Source organism: Nansenia antarctica (genome assembly GCF_963989245.1).
Source record: "Nansenia antarctica genome assembly, chromosome: 4".
NCBI classification, from domain to species: Eukaryota; Metazoa; Chordata; class Actinopteri; order Argentiniformes; family Microstomatidae; genus Nansenia; species Nansenia antarctica.
The window spans coordinates 8,315,031-8,337,611 of record NC_137689.1 but is presented as its reverse complement, the minus strand read 5'-3'; the positions used below and the strand labels follow the sequence as shown (position 1 = coordinate 8,337,611).

The following is a 22,581-nucleotide window of genomic DNA, read 5'->3' as shown; positions in this document are numbered from 1 at the left end:
GCCTGCCTGCCGTGTGGCTGCAGGACCCTGGGAACACAGCCAGCCGCTGCATACAGCCCTGGAGCTCCAGGCTTCTCTGTGAGATGCAGCAAACCCCCCCCACCTCGGCCCCCCCCCCACGTTGTACAAGAGAACAGGGGCCGAGGGGCCTCTCTTGCCTCTGACTTTTTGCCTCGTTAAATGAAATGGACTGCACTTATATAGACTGACTTATATAGCGCCTTTATCCAAAGCGCTTTACAACGGCCTCTCATTCACCCGTTCGCACACACATTCACACACCGATGGCGGCAAGCAACCATGCAAGGCACTGGCCCGCTCACTGGGAGCAATTTGTGGGTTCAGTGTCTTGCCCAAGGACACTTCGACATATGGCCAGCCGGGGCTCGAACTGCCAATCTTGTTGCAATCATTAGACGGCGGCTCTACCTCCTACGCCCCAATGCCGCCCCAATGACTTTGTATTCAGAGAGGGAACGTTGGGAGAGTTGGCTATACTGGTAATGAGGAAGTAGGTTTGAATGACTCTGGGACTATGCAAAGGCATTCACCCGGTATAATTAAAATATGCTAATGTTATTTGTACGTTTATGTCAAACAAGCCAGAGTCAATTAAAGGTAATGTTTTCCCCAAAAGTCACCTACAAACGGCCAAGTAGCAAACAATTGCATTTGAATCTTATGGATTAAGGCGTTTCAAGGCTCAAATCAAATCAAGTCAAAGTTTGTTGGTCGTATAGACAGAAGACAGCCGTAGACCGTGCAATGAAGTGCTTAGGGCAAGCTAGCTCCTCAACAGTGTAAAGAGGTCATAAAATAATAAAAACAGTAACATACAGTGCTGCTTTAAAGTATGTGAACCCATTGTGCAATCATAGATTTAGTTTTTGTTTACCATGAAATCTTTATGCTTTCAGAACCAGTCTTTTTTCTCTGACATAACAGGTTTATATTTACCTACTCCGTATCCAGGAAGAAGACTGTGAGAGTCATCAGTCTGGCCAAGGCTATAAAAATCTCAACAAGATGTTGGGCTCCATCAGTCCACTGTGAGGCAAATCATTTACAAATGGAGAGAATTGAACATGACAGGAACTCGGCCTAGAAGTGGACGCCTTTAAAAAAATATCCACAAGAGAGCCACAAGACAAATCCTAAATTGGGTAAAAGCCAACCCAAACACAACATCTAGAGATTTGCAGACCTCGCTTGCTGCATCTCAGGCAACTGTGCATGTTTCAACCAAGAGAAGAGCACTGAGCACTGAAGAGCACTGAATCGAACTAGGAATACTAGGAAGAAGTGTCTGCTGTCAAAAAAGAACAAAACTGCCCCCTCAGCTTTGCAAGAACACTTGGACAAGCCTGAAGGTTTCTGAAAGTCTGTTCTCTGGACAGATGAGTCAAAATCGACTCCACGTCATTAAAGGCACCATGAATTCTGAGGTGTACCAGGAGATTCTTGAACAGAGCGTCAAGCCATCACTCAAGGTGCTAAAGCTGGGCTGAAAATGGGTCTTTCAACAAGGCAACGACCCAAAGCATTCAAGCAAATCTGCCAAAGAAGGGCTCAGGATAAAGAAGATTTGTGTTTTTGGACCGGCCAAGTCAAAGTTCTGACCTAAATCTAACTGAGATGCTGTGGCAGGACCTGAAGCGGGCAGTTCATGCCAGACACCCGTCAAACCTCACTCTATTGGCTGAGTTGTTCTGTCAGGAGGAGTGGGCAGAAATCCATCAACACAGATGTCAGAGACTGATTAGTGACTACACGAGACATTTACTCCAAGTTATCGCTGCTACTGGAGGAGCCACAAGCTATGACTGAGATTTTTAGAAGAAGTGACACACACAAACAAGTGTAACACTAAAAATGTCCCCCACAAATGATGTAGCACCCCCCTATAAAAGGAGAGTGATGGGGAAATCTGTGAATGAAGCACCACGTTTATTCATAAAACGTTTTTTCTTCGACAACCTGGTTGTTTTACAGTGCTGTCTCCCTCTCTAACACAAACCTCACCAATAGGCTAAGACAAAATATTCGCACAGCCCAATGTTTCCATCAGTCTTGCTTCTTACAGCTTTGTCTTGATTTCTCAAAATATTATTCCCAAACTCGTTATGCCTACTGCATGAGAGGGTACGTGACCACAGTTGAGCCCAGTTCTTCATCTGTGTCCTTAAGCAGATTGTAGTATCTCCAAAAACAACAAAGGCCATGTTGATTCATCGCAACAAAGGATTCGGTCACAGTCTAATCAAGTCACAGAGTGCCTCCGCCTTTGGTAAAGAACTCAAACACATCAGACTTGTGCTACTTAACGTCTCACTAAAAGACAGCTAGTACCTTCCACCTGAATGCATTTGCCTTCAATTGGTGTAATTAGGAAAATCTTGTGTGTGTGTGTGTGTGTGTGTGTGTGTGTGTGTGTGTGTGTTTGTGCATCCTCAGATAACTTTGTGTGATTACCCCCCACCCCCTCCAACCCCCACCGCCTCCTCACTATTCCAAAAACAATCACAGGTAATTAGAAACACACCCTTATTGCACACTACAAGCTAATTACTCAACGTTGTTCATATAACGGCGCGCCCGCCTGCCTGAGCCAGCGTGACAAGCTGTCCAGATGTAAAACGCGTTTCTTGAGGGTTGAAACCTCTTGATGTCGAACGAGGGATCAGAGGGGCACTGGCAGCATCAGTAAGACAAGCACGTAAGTTACTCTGCACAAACTGGAAGATCTGGAGGGAAGTGAGCCGAATTAAACATTTCTAGCACCGGTGGCCGTGTAAAGACATCTGAAAGTGAGCGGAGCAGACGTACACACACAGACGCGCACACACACACGCAAACGCACACACACATGCACACACAGATGTGCACGCGCACACACAAACACAAACGCACGCACACACACAAGCACACACACACACACACACACACGCACACACACACACACACACACACGCACACGCACACACACACACACACATACACACACACATTGATGTATAGCCTCTGCCAGGACTGATCATAAGCAAACTAGCTTTGGACGACAGGCCTGAAGAGAGATAGAGACGGATCACCGCTCAGCACAGACCAACTGGTATAATACATATTCTACATATTACCTTCCAGTATTCCAGTTCCCCCCCACTGTCCTCAGAAAAGGAACGCTGTGGACCACTGAGAGTTAATTCACTCTGGGGAGATTTCCTCGTTGAATAACCCAGAAAGAATAATCAGTTGGAATTAAATGAACGTGGGGTATCTTATGAATCAGGCATTTAGTTTATTACACATATTTTGACGGAGGTTTCTCCTCCAGGCCTTGGAGCAACAGAAAGACAGGGGAAAAAGGAATGATTTTCTAATAAATAGCTTGTGGCACATCCATTACTCAATATGAAAGTCCCCCCGAAAATGTATTTCACAGCGTGCTCTCTCTCTCTCGTATTGAGCTGCCATTTCAAATGCAGCCAAATTGATTCAACAGAATATTATGTGGAGCAAAAAAAAAAATGTTCCCTGCAAATTTATGATTCCGTTCTCTCTGTCTGAACCAGGCAGGGGTCTGCGCACACACCAGAAATTGATAGCGTCAGCACCCATCCTCCACGGTGCCGAGGCCCTCCGTGATGAGGTCAAACAGTCATTAGAGATGTTAATGGCTGTCCTGAACCCCCAGGAGCCATCTAGACAAAGGCACCTCCAATTCTCGGTTACGTCAGATACGATGCTGCGTAGCTGAATCACAGCCCTTTTGATCCTGCATTTATCAACAATCAACCACGGTCGTTCACTCATACACAACACAACGATACTGATATACAGTACCAGTCAAAAGTTTGGACACACTTCCCCATTCAATTGCCAAATAAGATGCTATGCAGCACATCCAAATTACAGCCCTTTTGATCCTGCATTTAACTACAATCAACCACGGTCGTTCAATCATACACAACACAATGATACTGATATAGAGTACCAGTCAAAAGTTTGGACACACTTCCCCATTCAAAGTGTGACCAAACTTACAGCCCTTTTGATCCTGCATTTTTTATCCTGCTTTTGATCCTGCATTTAACTACAATCAACCACAGTCGTTCACTCAAACACAACACAATGATACTGATATACAGTACCAGTCAAAAGTTTGGACACGCTTTTCCCCGAATTGAATGGGAGAAGTGTGTCCAAACTTCTGACTTGGTACTGTACTCATATAAAAAGAGAAAAAAACAGCAAAAGAGGATATCGGCCAGTGAGACATGGGAATGTGTAACGGATTGCATGGGGTATGATTGTAACAATGTGGGAGAGCAGGAATTTCTGGTTGGCTGATGCGCAGGCTTAAGTTGTGCCTCATGAGAGGAAGAGGGAGACAGCGAGGACACTAAGGGGCTTACACAGCGACCTGCTTTGTCAGGAAAACAAGAATCTGGAGGTGAACCAACTTTTTGAAACTCCAGTTCAACGTGACGGGTTTGAGAAACAGAAACAGTCGCTGTGTAAACAGAGTGCTGAGAACACTGCATCTTTTTTTTTTCTTTCTTTTTTTACATTTCCAGCAAATAAATCCTCTAAATTACAATATTTTTATTTGGAATTTGGGAGAAATGTTGTCAGTAATTAATAGAGTGAAACAAAAATGTTCATTTCACTCAAACACATACCTACTGTAGTAAAAACAGATTGTTAGAAATTCCGCTACAATAACATGTCTTCTATCTAATTTTAGTTTTAAAGTGAAATCATAACGTTTCATGCCTTAAATGATGAAGGTGGATAGAGCTTTCAGTTCAAGACAGAGTTACCCACTCCTTAAGTAGCAACTGTAAACCCATTGACTAGCTATCTGGCTGTCTTGCATTTCAGTTTAGCTAAAATCAAGCGGACGAACACATTAGCTGAAGTTTGAACACTGCCAGCTAGTTAGCTAGCTATGTGATTTGCTTAATGTCAGACAACAACAAAAAATCTTTATTTGTGTCTGCTGTGCTGTGAGTGGGATGTGTATCATTTATTGTTTCCCAAAAAACATGAGAGTGAACTTGGATTTCTCCAAAGCCTATGTTCAATAATACTCTGACTATAACCGGCTCTTGAGACATGGTTTTGGCACGGATACAAAACTCAGCCTTCTCAGCCTTTCAACAGTTATCAGAACTCAATATAGGTTTAAGCGTAGAAGCAACTAAAGATGATGGAACAAGACCCAAATAATAAAACATAAAACATTTGAAAGAAATCTAACAATGTGAGTTGTCTGCTCTAACCCCGTAGATGGCTTGTCACGACCGCAGTGGTGCGATGTCACGGTTACCGCCACAGCCTGATCCCCGACCCTAATCACTTCACTACAGAGATTAAAGTCAGGATTAAAACCTGACCTGCGAATTATGCAGCAATGATTCTCCAACTTTCTTGAATAATTGATGACAGGGAGAAATTAATGAGTTAAGAATATCCCAGACTTGGTGCATTTCAAAAGGTCGTAACCAGCATGTGGTTTGAAAAGTGCACATTTCTCAGGTTCAAGATGCGAGACCTCTTGCTCCGGAGGAGCTAGTGGTGTGTGGACTTTGTGTATAATTCATGATGTTAGCTCTGTGTGTCTGACTACGTTAGAATCAAGCAATCGAAAATACGCTTTTAACAAGAGAGAGGTTAAAGGGTGGCTGCATGCAAGTGCAATTTCATTCTCTCAGCATGAAAAACAACTTCTAGTGTTAAAAGTTTTCCTTAACATAGAAGATAATAATAATGTGTTATTCTGACATTCAAGATGAAGGGCAAACATTATCACGTCAAACGCGCCATCACAAGGGATTCAGGTGCAATATCTTGGTTTTTACAATTAAATCAACGCTTTCTTCACTTCAAGGTTGTTATTCTAAAAAATCCTTATCGTGTCTATCTCAGTCCAGAGAGATGACTAATGGGTGTCTGCCGTCCCAAACAGACACACAGAATATAATATAATAATAATATACAGTAGGAGAGAGAGTCAGTTGGTCTACACTATAGAACATGCGTCAGTTGGTCTACAGTATAGAACATGAGTCAGTTGGTCTACTACACTATAAAACATACGTCAGTTGTTCTACAGTAGGTGAGGAGGGGGCTGTTGTGGTTTACCAGAAGGAAACTGTTGAAGGTGTCTCACCCTGTTAGAGTTCTGGCCCAGTGGGCATTCCTGGGAGCCCTCTGACGGATGGCTTAAATCACGAGAAGATTTAGATGTTTGGTACTTCTGTGCTCTTATTCAATTGGATAAAAAAGGGGAAGTCCTTGGGGAAGTCCTATCTGAAGAATCAGCCCTTTGGTTAGGGTGCAGTCTTCTCTCGAAGTATGATTTGTTTTAGATAAACTGGAAAGTATATTTTTATATCGGAAAAACAGGAAGGAAAACCAAACAGAAATGAAAGATATCATATGAGCAGCCTAGTATGTCAATAGTTCTGAGCTGTAAAGTCTACCTCATGTATTATGTTCTTGTGTTTTCTCAAGGTTTCTTTTTTCTTTTTAAAAAATCTGATCGACTCAATTAATCATCCGAATAATCTAGTAGAAGTAGTCTATCAATATAGTAAAATACTCAATAGTTACAGATCTAAAATTAACCACTACAAGGGCAAGGATGAGTTGACTTATAATTTGATAATTTCAAAGGAATGTCAAAGGAATGCTAATTCTTTGAGATATGTCACTTGACCACTGACCTTTGCAGAAAATGTACTTTGGGTTTTAAATGAGCTCCTACAAGGAATACCAAATCTGGAAACATTTCTGGGTCATTAAAATCACCAGCCCTGTAGGATGATCTGACAGCCCATGCCTTCCTGATATGCCTTTCACTTCAAAGAGTCATAAAACCTGCCAAAGCACGTTATCTGATACTCAAGACACATCAAACTAAAGCCTTGGGCTGCAAAGGGCAATTCCGCTACGTTGCTAACGAGAACATTACCCTCACGTTATGACGATACAACACACATCACAAGTGTTTGAACTGAGTGGTCGGGATAGTGTTCTACTGCATCAACATCCCCATTGGCATCTGGTATGTCATACCTGCACCTCCTCCATGAACACATCATTCATCTGTGTTCATTTCTTCCAGAACACCTTTCATACAAACAAACACAGATCCTGAACCATCTCGTCTCTTTCCCTCGCTTTCTCTGTGTCTCTGTCTCTGTCTCTGTCTCTCTCTCTCTCTCTCTCTCTCTCTCTCTCTCTCTCTCTCTCTCTCTCTCTCTCTCTCTCTCTCTCTCTCTCTCTCTCTCTCTCTCTCTCTCTCTCTCTCTCTCTCTCTCTCTCTCTCTCTCTCTCTCTCTCTCTCTCTCTCTCTCTCTCTCTCTCTCTCTCTCTCTCTCTCTCTCTCTCTCTCTCTCTCTCTCTCTCTCTCTCTCTCTCTCTCTCTCTCTCTCTCTCTCTCTCTCTCTCTCTCTCTCATGTGACATGTGGTCTTCCATGCAGGAGAATGCATTTAGGTGTTCCCTTAGACGCTACAGCCATCGCTCATCGCTCAGTAAAAACCTCAGTGACCATACAAAGACCGACGCCGCCACTCCCTATGCCCTGGGATGTGGTGGGTGGTGAACGCACACGCACAGCTCATACACCTGTTTAATGGTGAATAATGTTAACCCCGTTGGACACCAGAGGGAAAAACGCAAAAGAGGGGGAGGCCCAAAACCACCTGGAGGCAGAACCATCGAAGGAGAAATGAAGGAGAGAGGATACAGCTGGAACTGCGTTGAGAAGAAAGCAAACAGCAGTGGAGTGAGTGGAGATCCTTGCCCTATGCGCCACTCGGCGCAACAACGACTAAGTAAGTAACGTTTACCCACCTTCTACAAAGATAGATAGCTATTTTCTATCATTTAAATATAGTAATTTTAGATTCATCATGTTTACACTGTTCAGAATGTACCCACCTGTTGGCACCAATAGACCCCAGCCTATGCTACAGAACATGGGTCCGTTGGTCTACTACACTACAGAACATGGGTCAGTTGCTTTACTCTATAGAACATGGGTCCGTTGGTCTGGTTGAAGCAAGGTGCTGGAATTCCTCCCTGGGGCAGTTGACTACTAGACTATTCTTTGAAGCTGTTTCACCCCAAGGACTACACAAGACTAAACTTGACCCCTCCAAAAAAAAACTTGAATTCCATTGGGAGAGAAAGGACCTTAGAAACACAAAGAACACACTGTCCCACCATTTGCATGTTTACGTCACTATCTAACTAACATCAATGGTGCGCCCTGTGTACCCAGCAGTTGTTGAATTATAGTTTTTTCATGTGCCATGGCATCTTAGTTATGAATGCAGAATGCGGACATCAGATCACTAATGAAAATAGAGTGAAATAGTGTGAGGCTGAAGGCACACGAGACAAGGTCACACACCGATTATGGATAAATCATATTCAATGAACTGGGCGACCCATCACGTGGCTGACAAGTCTATCTATTACCTCTTTGAATGCGACCAAAGCTTTTCTTTTCAAAGCTCCCATGTCCTTGCTTGTGCAGGTGTGAGGGAGGGGGGCGGGTGGAGAGAGAGAGAGAGAGAGAGAGAGAGAGAGAGAGAGAGAGAGAGAGAGAGAGAGAGAGAGAGAGAGAGAGAGAGAGAGAGAGAGAAAGAGACTCGTCTGATAACAGCTGGAGTTCAGGAGCTCGGGGCAAGGCCATCTTTCTGGCGTCGATCCTAATTTCCTCACATGCGGTCTTCTAAATTTCATTTAGAAGAGACAAACAAAAAACCCCACATCCACATCGCCACATTGTCTAAAACAAAATGGTGGAGTTTAAACGGGTCGTGTTTTTGTTGTTTTAATGTTGATTAATGCGAGGCAGCTCGCGGCCAAGTGATAGCAGGGTGGTGAAGGGACGCTTCTCATCCGTCCTCGTCACAAAAGCTGTGCTGCTTGTTTTCTCTTTCCCACTGGCGGACTCAGGGGGGGGGGCAGGGGGGGCGACCGCCCCGCCTGGTGCCCCCACGGTTGAAAAACGTCTCTCTTAAGTGCCCTTTTGAGTGGCAAAAATTAGAGGACGTGCCCTATTGGTGCCCCTCCAATGGTCGAAAACTTGACCATGTGCCCCCACAGTTGAAAAATGTGGCAACTGTGGGGGCAAAATTAGAGGATGTGCCCTATTGGCTGCCCTACCAATGGTCTAAACTTGACCATGTGCACTGATGGGGTCCCATGTTGTGCAGTAGGTGCCCTTTTTTTCTTTTCTTCCCCTGCCCTTCAAACAGCCTGAGTCCGCCACTGCTCTCTCTTATCCTCGACTGGGGAAGGAAATGCTTAGGAGGTAATGGTCTAGCACCGCGGTCTACAGTGCGCACATTATGCCCATGTCGGCATGGGTTAGAATCCGGGCCATGCCCTGCTGACATGCCCTCTCTCCCTTCTTCTCCTTACTTTCCTGTCTGTCTGTCACTGTATCTGTCCAATAAAATGAAAAATATGAGTGGGACTGCCCCACTCAGAAAAAATAACAGTTTTAGATCTAAGTACGTGTTGTATGTGACACAACTCCTACAAAAAAGATAGCCTACATATGGAGTAGAAAACACACACGTGCACACTAACATACGGTACACTGGGCATGAAAGCAACCTTTTCTTCCCAGTAGGTCAGAGCAGATGTGGCCGTCAGACAGGGAAGGGACACAGTAACAAGGGACGGCACAGATGCTTCTGGAAAAGCCTTGGGGGGATAAGCTTTGTCTGCATGAAGAAGAAGAAGCCTTGTGGACCAGCGGAGGCCATCAATACAAAAGAGAGAGGGGAGGAGTGGGGGGAAAAGCGAAAAAGCGAAAAAGCAGAGGACTGCTGCAGTTGTTGATGTTGACAGTTGTTTTTTTGTTTTTTTTCTCTCAACTAAAGGTGAGAATTCCTCAGCCATCCACAACAGAGGTCTTCATTAGCCTAACAGCACGATGCTTGGCTCACCAATGATGTTTCTTTTCTTCCCTCCATTTTAATGATGCTCCAAAAGGTTGATTTTGGCAAACCTGAGGTTTTGGCTGTGTTTCAGTTTTTTTTTTCTCAACCTAATAATGGCTTCCTTGACTTTCCCTGACACCTCTTTGGTCCTCGTGTTGACAGACATCAATAGCAGCCTTCAAAGACAAACGTAAAGCCTAGAATCAATACCAGACATTGACAGCTCTCTTATTCCTGCACAAATGATGAGACGGAGATTAAAGTGATGAAGGCGCTTGCGTGGCGCTTGCGTGGAGGTGGAAATCAAACTCAGCTTCTCCTATGCAACGGTAGAGTCTGTTCTCCTATACGGCTGTGAATGCTGGACCCTGAAGCCTACCCTGCAGAAGTCCCTAGATGGGTGCTACACCAGAATGCTGCGTTCTGCAGTACTTAACATCGACAAGAGCGAGCATGTTACCAACAAGCATCTGTATGGGGGGGGGGGGGGGGGGGGTGGTGGTCACCACCAAGGGTGAGTGAGAACATCGCAGTCAGGAGAATGAGGCTGGCAAGTCACTGCCAGAGACACCAGGAGCCGTCAGCCAGCAAACTGGTGCTGTGGGAGCCAACACACGGGCATCGATCACGAGGGCGTCCAACACTAACATACGTGGACGTACTCAAGAAAGATGCAGGAGCGGAAAGTACCGGCGAGCTAGCCAGATGTATGGAGGATCAGGATGACTGATTAACCCTAACCCTAACCTTAACGCTAACCCTAACCATAACCCTAACCGTAACCCTAATGCTAACGCTAACCCTAACCCTAACCCTAACCCTAACCCTAATCCTAACACATTCAGTTGTACGTGTGTCGTGCACTGGGCGTGGTCTCTTCTGTGACGATGGACCCGCCCACGAACCATATATGGTAGTACAGCTTCCTGCAACCATATATGGTAATACAGCTTCCTGCAACCATATATGGTTGTACAGCTTCCTGTAACCATATATGGTCGTACAGCTTCCTGTAAACTACTACGCGTTCATGTTGCGGCTGTGGCTGGATACACTTGCTCAGAATAGTAATAAACCACTTGTGTACAGCCTCCACTTCCTGCATTACCCCCAGCAGGGTCTATTAGGAGCTGTATGTGTCAGGGAAAGACAGAAATACCAGAGAAAATTGTGCATTTGGGTCACATTGAAAACAAAAGCTCCGGCCCTTCTGAGACACTGTTCTTCTATCGAGCGGTATTATAAGGAGAGTTTTTTTACTCTAGATACAGGGGGAGGGGGAGACTGTTGTTATGATGGTCAATGTTATTATCTGTTGACCAAACAAAATAGGGTGGAACTAGTGGAACAAGCTGCTGCTTTGTCTCTCTCAAACAGGTGGGAAAGAGATACTTCTCCCCAACATCAGCCCTGAGGAAATAAATGTGTGTCTCTTATCTCCAGAAAGCACACTTGAAAAAAAGTATTTTTAAGCTTTTTTTTTCAGAAGGGGAGAGAAGGAAAACGTGCATGAGGAAAGGAAAAAGCTTGTGTGTCCAGACTCTCAACATCATTTCAGCTCAAATGCATTTCCTGTGTGTGTGTGTGTGTGTGTGTGTGTGTGTGTGTGTGTGTGTGTGTGTGTGTGTGTGTGAGTGCGTGTGTGTGTGTGAGTGTGAGTGTATGCGTCAACTGTACACACACACACACACACACACGCACATGTGTTTGGGTGTGTGCGTGTGTGTGCGTGTGTGTGCGTGTGTGTGTGTGTGTGTGTTCAGATTTTTTTTCAGCATAATAAATGCTTCTGTGTAATAATGGCTTCCTTGACTACATGTGACTTGTGTGTGTGTGTGTGTGTGTGTGTGTACGTGTGTGTGTGTGTGTGTACGTATGCGCGCGCGTGTGTGTGTGTGTGTGTGTGTGTGTGTGTGTGTGTGTGTGTGTACAGTTGACTCACAGGAGGAGGACGCCTTTTCCCGCCTGACATACCTAAGCTGTGAGGCCATCCTGAGATAGCTTGGCAGGGGGGTGGTGTTATCACAGCCTGGTACACACACACACACACACACACACACACACACACACACACACACACACACACACAGGGAAGCTCCAGTATTTCCCCCAATAAGGCCAATAGAGGCGACTCCGACTGGTCCCCTCTTCTCTCAGAGGTTAAATTTAGCCTACGGGGGAGGACATTATCTCTGCAGGGCTTTCAACATGGACCAGAATGTATGCCAGGCCATGACTGCACAAGCCAGGGCTCTGCCCCTGCCCCCCTGCCCCCCTGCCCTCCACTGCTGTGACAGAGAATAATGTCATTTCTTCATGCTATCGGGCGAGTCAGGCGCCGGTGATACTGTGTGTGGTGTGTGTTGTTTGAGCCCAGAGTTGACTTATGGGGCGGCTGTGGCTGCAGGACTCAGGAGGTAGAGCTGCCGTCTAATGATCGCAAAGGTCGTCGACAGATCGGCGGTTCGAACCCCGGGCTGGCCACATGTCGAGGTGCCCTTGGGGAAGACACTGAACCCCAAATTGCTCCCAATGAGCGGGCCGGCGCCTTGCGTGGTAGCTTGCCGCCGTTGGTGTGTGAATGTGTGTGTGGAATGGGTGAATGAGAGGCTGTTGTAAAGCGCTTTGGAATAAGGCGCTATATAAGTCAGTCTGTTTAGCTTTTAACTTACACTCATTCACCTAATTCAAATTCAATACCTTCTGGGTAAGTAGGAAAAACGACCGGTGTTGGTTGTCAGAAAAACCACGCTCTCCCATTCACTGCAATAACACGCATTATCATCAATACCAGTGACAACACCAGGGGAGAGAGAAGACACATGAGGTGTGGGGCTTAACTGCAGGTCCTGTAAGAAGGAGAGGGGCTGTCAGAGTGGCACATCCCGCCTCTCTCACCGACCCTCAACCCCTCCAGAGAATTCGAGAATGTGCCATTTAGCAGACGCTTTTAATCCAAAGCGATTTACAATTACAGATTACAGGGGCATTCCCCCTGGAGTAACTGAGGGCTAAGTGTCTTACTCAAGGGCACACTAGTGGTGGTGTTCCCAGGTCTTACTCAAGGACACACTAGTGGTGGTGTTCCCAGGACTTACTCAAGGACACACTAGTGGTGGTGTTCCCAGGTCTTACTCAAGGACACACTAGTGGTGGTGTTCCCAGGACTTACTCAAGGACACACTAGTGGTGGTGTGGTTCCAGGCGGGATTTGAACTCACAATTTGTTGTTTAGTGTTATCATCTCTTACGGGGCTAACGTATAGATCCATCAACTCGGGTGCGGGTGGAATATTGGGCCATGAGATCGGCATAGCAAGTCCCTGAGCAACGGGCCGAGTCAGAGTCGTGAAAGACCCTGTGGGAGATCTCTGCCCACTCCCGACCCCCCCCCCCCCCCCCACCCACAAGGTCCGCCCCCCCCCACAGAGGTCTCCCTGGCCAGCGCAGAGCAATCAGGAGGAAAGACAGAGCGAGAGAAAATGAGGCTGACAGGAGGGAAGGCACAAAGGAGCACACCTGGTTACTGATGATCCAGTAATCAGCATCCAAGCTTAATTGTATGACGATCATAAGAAAACGACGGACGTTAGTTATAACAGTATAACTAACTAACAGTATAACTCAAAATATGATTGAATATACATCGAGTAGTACCAGTCAAACTGTTGCCATAGCTACTGTGCCTTCAGGCTGATTGTGGCTTTAAGTCTCACAGTTGGGTGCGGGACGTGCGGCGAAGCTAATGCCTTCTAAATTACAGCAATTTGACTCCTACACAACACGGGCACTCACTCACAACCCCAATATTAATTTACCTGCGACGCTCGGGTCACGGCCCCATGCCTGTTGGCCGTTGGCGGCTGTTTTTTTAGCATAATCTACACAGCGACTCCGCTCTACATGATCGACGTTGGCCTCCACTGCCTTTTGTGGCCCCCACGATAGAGAATAGGCTAATCTGAGAGTTGAAGCAGTGAAACCTGAGCTGTTTGCCAGAGCTGAGGGGAAACTGCTACTAATTTGTCGCATGAAGGGATCCGTCTTCTACTACGGCTTCAGAGAACCAGAGGCGGCTGCTGCCCCGCTTTATTAACTCCAAAAGCCAGGTTTTTTTTACCCATGATGCTTCAGGGTAGAATAATCAACCAACAGGGGCCCCGGCGATCACAGAGAGGGAGTGACAGGGTGCCCCGCCTCTCACCTTTCAGAAGACGTTTCCAATCAGTAAAAGAAGTAGATTTCTTCTTCTCTCATAAATATCAGCGATATGGACCGTATGTTAAGATAAACATATTCTGCGTGTGGCTATATACTGTTAGGAGGGGGCTGTTACACCTGGTTCGGCTAGCCAGGTGCGGGGCTATTATGGTCTGTGCTTGGTTGGCTGGCCCGGGTGTGCTGGTGGTGGGGCGGGTCGGGTCTGTGGGTCCCGCTGTGGGTCCCGCTTTGGATTTGGGGGCCGCTGCTGTGCGCCGGTAGGCAAACTGGTAGTAGTTGCTCTATGAGTAGAGGGCTGCAAGGGAGTTTTCCTGGATGCACAGTGCAGGTTTTTTACCCAGCCTGCTTGTGTGCTCTGTTATCATGTGAAGCGTATTGGATGACATTTTGAGAGAAATGGGCTATACAAATAAAACTTGATTTGATTTGATTTAAAACCAAGCGTTTTAAATTAGCTTTTTAATTAGCTAAACGTGGTATCCAGTAAGTCAAATATCATCCCTCTTCTTACTTTATTGGACACAATTGGAGTACAGTACATGCAACTAAACGTTGAAAAATGTGAAACACAAAAACGGTGTATTTATTCAAATCTACAGTGCTTTATACACTAAAACCGACGTTTTTAAAATATTTTTTATGAAAACGATGTTTTAGTAATAAACGATGTTGTTTTTTTGGAGTGTGCGGATGCTCTTTATTTTGCACTCAAATGTTTTTTTATGAACATGGCAGACACTAGTGTCTGGTTGTGCTAGACAACAGTAAGCTGGAATCTAATTGAATCTCGGGCCCCCGGGGTCAAGCTGTACCGAGGCCAGCTGCCACTAACGAGGGCCTCATCTAACTTCTGTGTCTCTGTATCATGTGATGAGTGATGGGATAGAGTCATGGCTTTACAAGTTTAATTTAATAGTTTTTTATGGCTATGTCATCCCAAGGTCCTCAACCACGGCCATCCCCCCCACCCCACACACACACACACACACACACACTCAGAGAAATGTAATAAGAATATAGGTTTCTGTACTAATGTCACCTCTAAAGACAAAAAAACATTTAGGTCTATTTACTGCATTACTAGGCCATTACCAGGCACGACGACAACAATTCTTCAGGGTGATTTACATGACCCGAGTAAAACAACCGCAGAAGACACCAGGAAGGGGAGCACTAAATCTAGTTGCACATAGGGCAACATTCATCAACCCTTCAACGAGTCTAGAGAGCATTTGGTTTCTGGGAAGGAAAGGAGGAGGTTGCGGCGTCGTCCTTCCAAAACAACGCTGTGACTCTTTTATAGCAACGGCTGTCTGAGGTAGCACATAACTCCTCTTCAGACCAACACATATACATGTTTGTTTTCGTGAAAAAGACATTTGCAAAGACAAAGGTAGCTCTAATTGTACCTTTCCTTCTGACGGAACTGCACCTGAAACACAAGCTTTAGTGGTAGCCGTTAAGTAGTGGGGAGTGGGCATTGTAGTGGTGGGCTTACTTTAAGGGGTGGGGACTTAGCTAGGCCTAGTGTTTAACAAAAATATCCTGATCGACTTTATAGTGCTCATAGGGTATGAGAGAGACATTAACACTAGAACAGCCATGGGTGGGGTCATTTAACACTAGAACAGCCATGGGTGGGCTCATTTGACCCGATGAGTAAAGAAAATGTTATATCTTTGTACTCGATCAAATTTCAGGACCCTCCTCTCATGATTTTTCCTAGATATGTGTGTTCTACCACCTTACATTTTCAAAATCACATCAGGATAAGCTAGTATAACACTATTTTGCAGTGTAGGAGGCAGGCTAATTTACAAGACCCGCTAGTGGTCGTTGTGTGTAAGTAGCAGCTTCCAATTGTAAAGACTATCCATTTGACCCCCGAGGCGGCTCTTAGAGTAGGTAAAAAAGGCACGGCTGTTCTAGTGGTAAGGAGAAACCCCATGCTGGTGAGTGCTTACATTGTGAGAGCAGAGGAGATATCAAATATAGAAGCAGACAATGCTTCACTTGCTGGTGTTTATTTAACGCCTATGTTGGCGGCAATCATTATCTGTCAACATGGCAATTAGCATAAACCACACAGTAAGTAAGTTAAGCTTTATTTATATACAGCTACACTCTACGGCTCTTGTAAGAGACGAACCCTCATCACCAGTGCCACAACGTCAGTGTTTTTGTCTGCCCACACACACACGCACACGCACACGCACACGCACACACAAAGCTAAAGGAAATCTATCCCCTTCATTCAAAGACCTGGTCAGGCCATTGTCAAACTCACCTTTACATTTACATATTTGGCATTTAGCAGGTACGCCTTATTTCAAAGCGACTTACAACAATCAATACATCTGACTAAGAAAGTGAATCATCAATCCACCAGTCGTAGCAGGAAATGTAATCAAGTTCAGGCCGGCGGCCATTGGCAGTCGTCGTGACAGAAGGACAAACTCCTTTAAGCCAGGAGGACTGTACCTGAATTAGCGAACGGCTAATGCCAGAGGGCCATTGAGTCGAGTAGCTGTGTCCCCATAGACACATGGAACAGAGCGCATTCGGGAGAATAATTGGGCGCTTTAGCGATCAATGCTAATCCTGCTACCCCGGCATTGACTTCCAACATCAATACATTTATATTACCTGGCTTGTAATGAGCTAAAAGATGCTGTAGCCTCGAATCCACCTGACGGCCTGCTGGCGGAGCCTAGCGACTATGCCAATTGTCTTGACCTGTACTTCCTATGTTCCTATGGTTACGTAGGTAATCATGCCCTGTACACGCTTCCTATGTTCCTATGGTTACGTAGGTAGTCATGTAGGCTACATGCTTCCTATGTTCCTATGGTTACGTAGGTAGTCATGTACACGCTTCCTATGTTCCTATGGTTACGTAGGTAGTCATGTACATGCTTCCTATGTTCCTATGGTTACGTAGGTAGTCATGTACATGCTTCCTATGTTCCTATGGTTACGTAGATAGTCATGCGTTACATCCTCTCAAAGCTATGATTCTTGCGCTTCGAGCTAAATAATCCATCTCAAGATACAGTCACAACAGCAGGCACGATCGACGTCGCTGTCAAACCACCACCAAACACACTACATTTACACATTTTTGAAAACACCAATGAAGCCTTATAGGTGACCAACGATCGCTAACATTCTGAGAACAACGGTTTGGTCACATTGCTAATATTTAAAAAAATAAAAAAACGTTTACTTGAACTACAGTGTGTTCAAACCTTTCTCAATGCCAGTGCCACTTAGTCCTTCTTACTGTTGGAGAACAAACTTCAGAGTGTCTTCTAAAGGAGACCAACCCCATGCATTTATTCCAAATGGTTCAAGAATCAAGAACAGCTTCCAATCTCCTCTGGGTATATACATTGGAAAGGCCTTTTAGCTTAATTATACAGGACCGGTAAGGCGTTAAAGGAGCCCGGGGGGAGAGCACTTTCAAGCGCGTTTCCACTGAGAACCATGCAGGCGGCTTCCGAATGAAATTTGCCCTGATTAACGTGGGCTTGCTAGCCAGCTGGGATCGCTGGCACAATCAATGCTTCTCGACTGCCTCGGTCTCTCATTAGCCGTGTCTGCGGCAGTTGACTTCTCCCACTCATTTCTGTAATAGCTCTTAGCAGGCTGACCCCCTTGATTGAAGACTGCGATAATCCCCACTTTTGGTTTTCAAATAGGAGCAAGCAACTCCTTTCCCTGTACCGCCCGCCAGAAAGACACCAGTTAAGCTTTCTTTGATGGATATTGATTACCTCTTTTTTTTTTTTTTAAGTGTGTCCTGACAGCTTGCTTCAAAGTTTTCACAATCCAATTGAACATAATAGTAGTGGTATGAGAGGGTGTGTGGAGGTGACAGCTGGAATTGAATTAGGGAAACAGTTTTATAAACTTCCCATACTTGATTGCCACAGTGTTACAGCTCCGCTTGGAATGGCACAGGGCTCCAGAGTGAAGTTTCACTCTTATCTTTCAGAGTTTTTCACACACACACTGCTCTCTGTACTCTGCAGTTGGGGAGGTGTTGTTTGGGAACAACCTTGGATCTCGGAGAACAATAATCCCCGCTCGCAAACGCTGACTCTGGATTTAAGTAAACCCACTCGGGAGCCCTGTCAAGCCATGATCTACCAAAAAAAACAATTTCTACATGCATCAGCACAGCGTTTAACAAGCTGTTGAAAATGATAAACTCACTGGAAACCTTGTTTTCATTTTCAAATTGGGGACCAGGGGGGGGGGGTACAGCATACAGGAAAATGGATACAAATCTGTTTTGTTTCCGTAATTGAATCACCTGCCTGGAGAAGGTCTATGACCGAAAACTCGCTCAATAAACAACGTTTTTTTGCACAGATTTGAGTACGGATGCATTTTTCTTGCAATAAATAAATCACCCAAAGCATTACAGGCAATTCAGATACCAGGCCCTACCTCACCAGAGCCCAGATTAATAGTATTAGTATACTATATACTATATACTATACTAATTAGTATTAGCCAATGAGGGGTAATTCTTCACTGGTGAACTTTAGGTGGGGTGACGTACAGAGGGAAGAGGAGGAGTGCATGAAGAGGAAAAAGCAGATGCTTCACCTGTCACATGGTTATGGTAGCTTTAGGTAACTCTAAAAAGCATTTCATGGCCAAACAAGCATTTACTCTGAACATCTGACAATTCTTCTATCTTGAACAATGCTTCAAGACAACCGCATTCCACCCACGCACACAAACGTTCTCGTTTGAGATCTAAACTTAATTGGAATTGACAAGATACTGACGCAGTTCAGGTTCCCTTTTTGCTTGTAAACAATTCAGTTAGCCGAATCAAAATGCAGTAGCATGAGACACATGAGCCCTTCCACTGCTTTTATTCTGCAACTGAAGTCTTGTATTTCCCCATGGAGACATTTCTTAATTTCCCTTCAACATTAAACAAAAGCTTCCTCTCTCCAGGGAACCTGCGCCAACAAAGCGTTTCACTTCCCCCTTTGATACCGTCACAGTCAAACTACTTTCACCATGACATCATCAAAAGGGTTCGCTGTCGCTTTCAGTTAAACACCAGTGTGCTGTGCACTGCTACTGGTGGTGAGTCGTGTATGCTCACAAGAATGTGTGTGTGCGTGGGGGAAGGGAGGGGAGGGGAGGGGAGGGAAGGAGGGGAGGAGGGAGGGAGGGGGGGGGGGGTGGTTACCTATGACTTCAGCCAGTTATTTCCCTTTCTTACCAGCAGGCACGTGACACCAACAGTAAGGTATGAACAAAAAAGTAGATAGTAGTCATGGAGATGACCTTTATCAGTCACACGTGATTATTACAGCATGGAAACATTGGGAGGGAACAAAGACTACTGTCCCACTGTCCTACTGTTACTAGGGAGGAGACCGTGGTCAAGGGCAGCGTGAGAGAGGCCTGGGAAACTACCCTGATACACCCTGTAGGTAGGCTACAGAGAGGTCTGATACATACTGTAGGTAGGCTACAAAGAGGTAGGCTAGGCTAGGTAGGTAGGCTACAGATACACCCTATAGCTAGGCTACAGACAGGCCCTGGGACACTAGAATTTAGAATTTGCCATTTACTAGCAGACGCTTTTAATCCAAAGCTACTTTGTAATTACGAATTACAGGGACATTCCCCCTGGAGTAACTGGGGGCTAAGTGCCTTACTCAAGGGCACACTAGTGGTGGAGTTTCAGGCATGATTTGAACTCACAACCTTCCGATCACCAGTCCAACTCACTATCCCCTACTAGACCACCACTACCCCCACTAGTCAGATACACTAGACACTAGTCTGATACAGCCTGTAGTGTAGGAAGGCTACAGAGAGGCTACAGAGAGGCTACAGAGAGGCCCGAGGCAATTAGTCACGGTATTTACAGTCTGACAAAAGAAATGTGGCCGGGAAAGCCGATCCGTGGCAAGGTGAGCAGTAAACACCGGGTTGGTTTTTTCTTTCTTTAGTGTACAAGGTTGACTGCTGAACACTCCATCATGCTTAGCTTGGAAAAGCAAGCCCTCTGGCCACCAACACCGGGTGAGTCACACCATAGTTTCCTCTTTGTTTAAACTTTCTTTCTTTTCTAGAAAGATAATGATGTCATCTCACATTGACACGGCGAGGTGAATTCGTGTCAATGTGTCATGGATGTAAAAACAGCTCCTCATCTACAATGTAGATTCTACATACACATCTCATCCCTGATTTGGATCTGGAGATTCACCACTTTAAAAAAAGTTTTATTTTTTATTTAACCTTTATTTATACAGGTAAGAAACACATTGAGCCCCAAGGGCTCATTTTCAAGTGTGACCTGTAAACTAAACAGGTTCTTCTGCCCAGGATTTTTGGGGGGAGATTTCTCCTTTGGGGAGAGCCCTGTTGTCAAGGTTTGATTTGATTTTTTAAGTTGAATCCACATTTGTAGAAAAAACAAATGAACCAAACTTCAAGCATGTTGATCTGGACATCTAGCCTGACGCCTTCTGGATAGAAGAGAGAGAGATCAATCTCTGCCCCTGACAGGGTGTTTTAAAGTGTGCTTCAAAAGGACTATGACCTTTCCAAGGGCCTGCGGTGGAGGGAGTTGAAGGTAACTACCCTTTGAGGTCACATACCCAGGACAGCATCCCATGGAGTCCCCCTAGTGATTGATTGAAACTTCCCATCGTCTTCCCTGCTGCTGTAAGTGAAGTCTGAGGTATTTATCTCCAGAAAAAGACAAGCGAGCTATTTTACATGTCTGGGCAGAGGTGGATTGCATTACCAGCACTCTTTAGCCCTGAGGCTAAAGCAATTGGAAACACAACACTGCCGAGATACCACACCCATTATCTTGTCAGGTACAACTCTGCACCAGTGATGTGCAATGAAACAGAAAACAGAGCCATTAGTTGGCTAGGTCGAGATAATAAATGTTCTAAATCAAACCAAAAACAACTCTGGTTCCCATCTTTCACGGGTCAGTGGACCATGGCTGTCCAACCAAGATAAGATCACATAATAAAGGCCCCCCTAACTCCAGGCAGGCACCACCCCCGATGTCCAGACAGGTCCCTGTCCCCTTTAACAAAGGGCTTACCAGCAGGTAGTCGTAATGACTGATCACGCCAATGATAGGGGTTGGAAAATTAGAGTTCCTCGAATAACCCCCCTGCGACCCCCCACCTCCCTGCCAGGAGAAACGCACACGCGCTTCCAGATCGCAATCCATTTTATTCTGGCAGAGGAATAATGCTATAAAAAATAAATAAATAATACAAAAAACACCGTTTTCTTAATACTTTTTTGGGGAACTTTTAGCTCTTTAGGCAAATCAATGACATTGACAATGTTCTCATTGACAGTAACAGCGCTCGCAAGTGGAGGAGCTCTTAGCACACAATCGGAAAAAAGTGTTTTTCAATCAAGTTTCACTGACCAACACGTCCACACTCAAGAGACGCTGTTTGGCATTCGTGTTGTTGTTTACAGATAATAATAAACATTAATGTTGTTGTTTACAGATCTATAATATACATTAATGTTGTTGTTTACAGATAATAATAATATACATTCATGTTGTTGTTGTTGTTGTTGTTGTTTACAGAAACGTTAAGTGTGTCTCGTTTAAGAAGTCATCAATTTCACCCGTTCAACACGGTGCACACTTTCCCCGACACACCCGCACCGCTGCCGGTGATGTATGGACCGGGTTCTGCCGTGTCTCATCCTCTGGTCCTCATCCCCCAGCCTCAAACCCACTACGGGAGCTTTTTCATTTCATGTTTTTTTTTAATGTTTCAGGGCTCAAGTTTAAAAACGAAAGCGAATGTCAACCACTTGTCAACCCGGAATAAAGCTGAGTCATATAATAATCATAGCCTACAGGTAAAAAAAAAAATCTGCCTCCAACTTTCACATTTAAACAATGTGTTTTCCAAAACGGAGGGCAGAAATAATAAAGCGTAACAGTTTTAACACTTTCGGACGGATTTCCATTACAACTGTATTGATTCGGAGCAGCGTTATTAATAAGTGTCATAGACATCCATACCTTGTAGGAACATCGCAGCGGTGACCAGAGAGAGCAAGAGCCACGCAGCCGAATCCATCCTTGGGTATAATAAATATTTTTTTCTGGATCTTCGCGGAATTACCTGTGATACACAAGAGATCTAGTGAAGTGGGTATAAATGAAAGGGTAGTGTGGTAGCCTTATAATGTTTGTCCCTCGTTGTGAACAGGGGGGTTTCTCCCAGAGCGCACGAAAGTCCGAAGCAAATGTGTGTCTGTGGGTCTGAAGTGAAACAGTGTGTCTGTGGGTCTGAAGTGAGCAGGTGGAGACCGGGGGAGGCTCACCAGAGGGCGTGGTGGAGCAGACC

The 22,581-nt window shown here is 45.2% G+C and overlaps 1 protein-coding gene across 1 annotated transcript in view; it reads right to left on the bottom strand.

The window, feature by feature from the left end:
- The window catches only part of alcama (activated leukocyte cell adhesion molecule a), a gene marked incomplete at its 5' end in the record, with an annotated part of 77,482 nt that extends 55,171 nt beyond the window's left edge, over window positions 1–22,311 (bottom strand). The window contains one exon of the mRNA XM_080528108.1: window positions 22,254–22,311. Within this exon, the coding sequence (XP_080384234.1) occupies window positions 22,254–22,311 (58 nt within the window). The remainder of the gene's footprint in view (window positions 1–22,253) is intronic.
- Window positions 22,312–22,581: the final 270 nt, after the last annotated feature.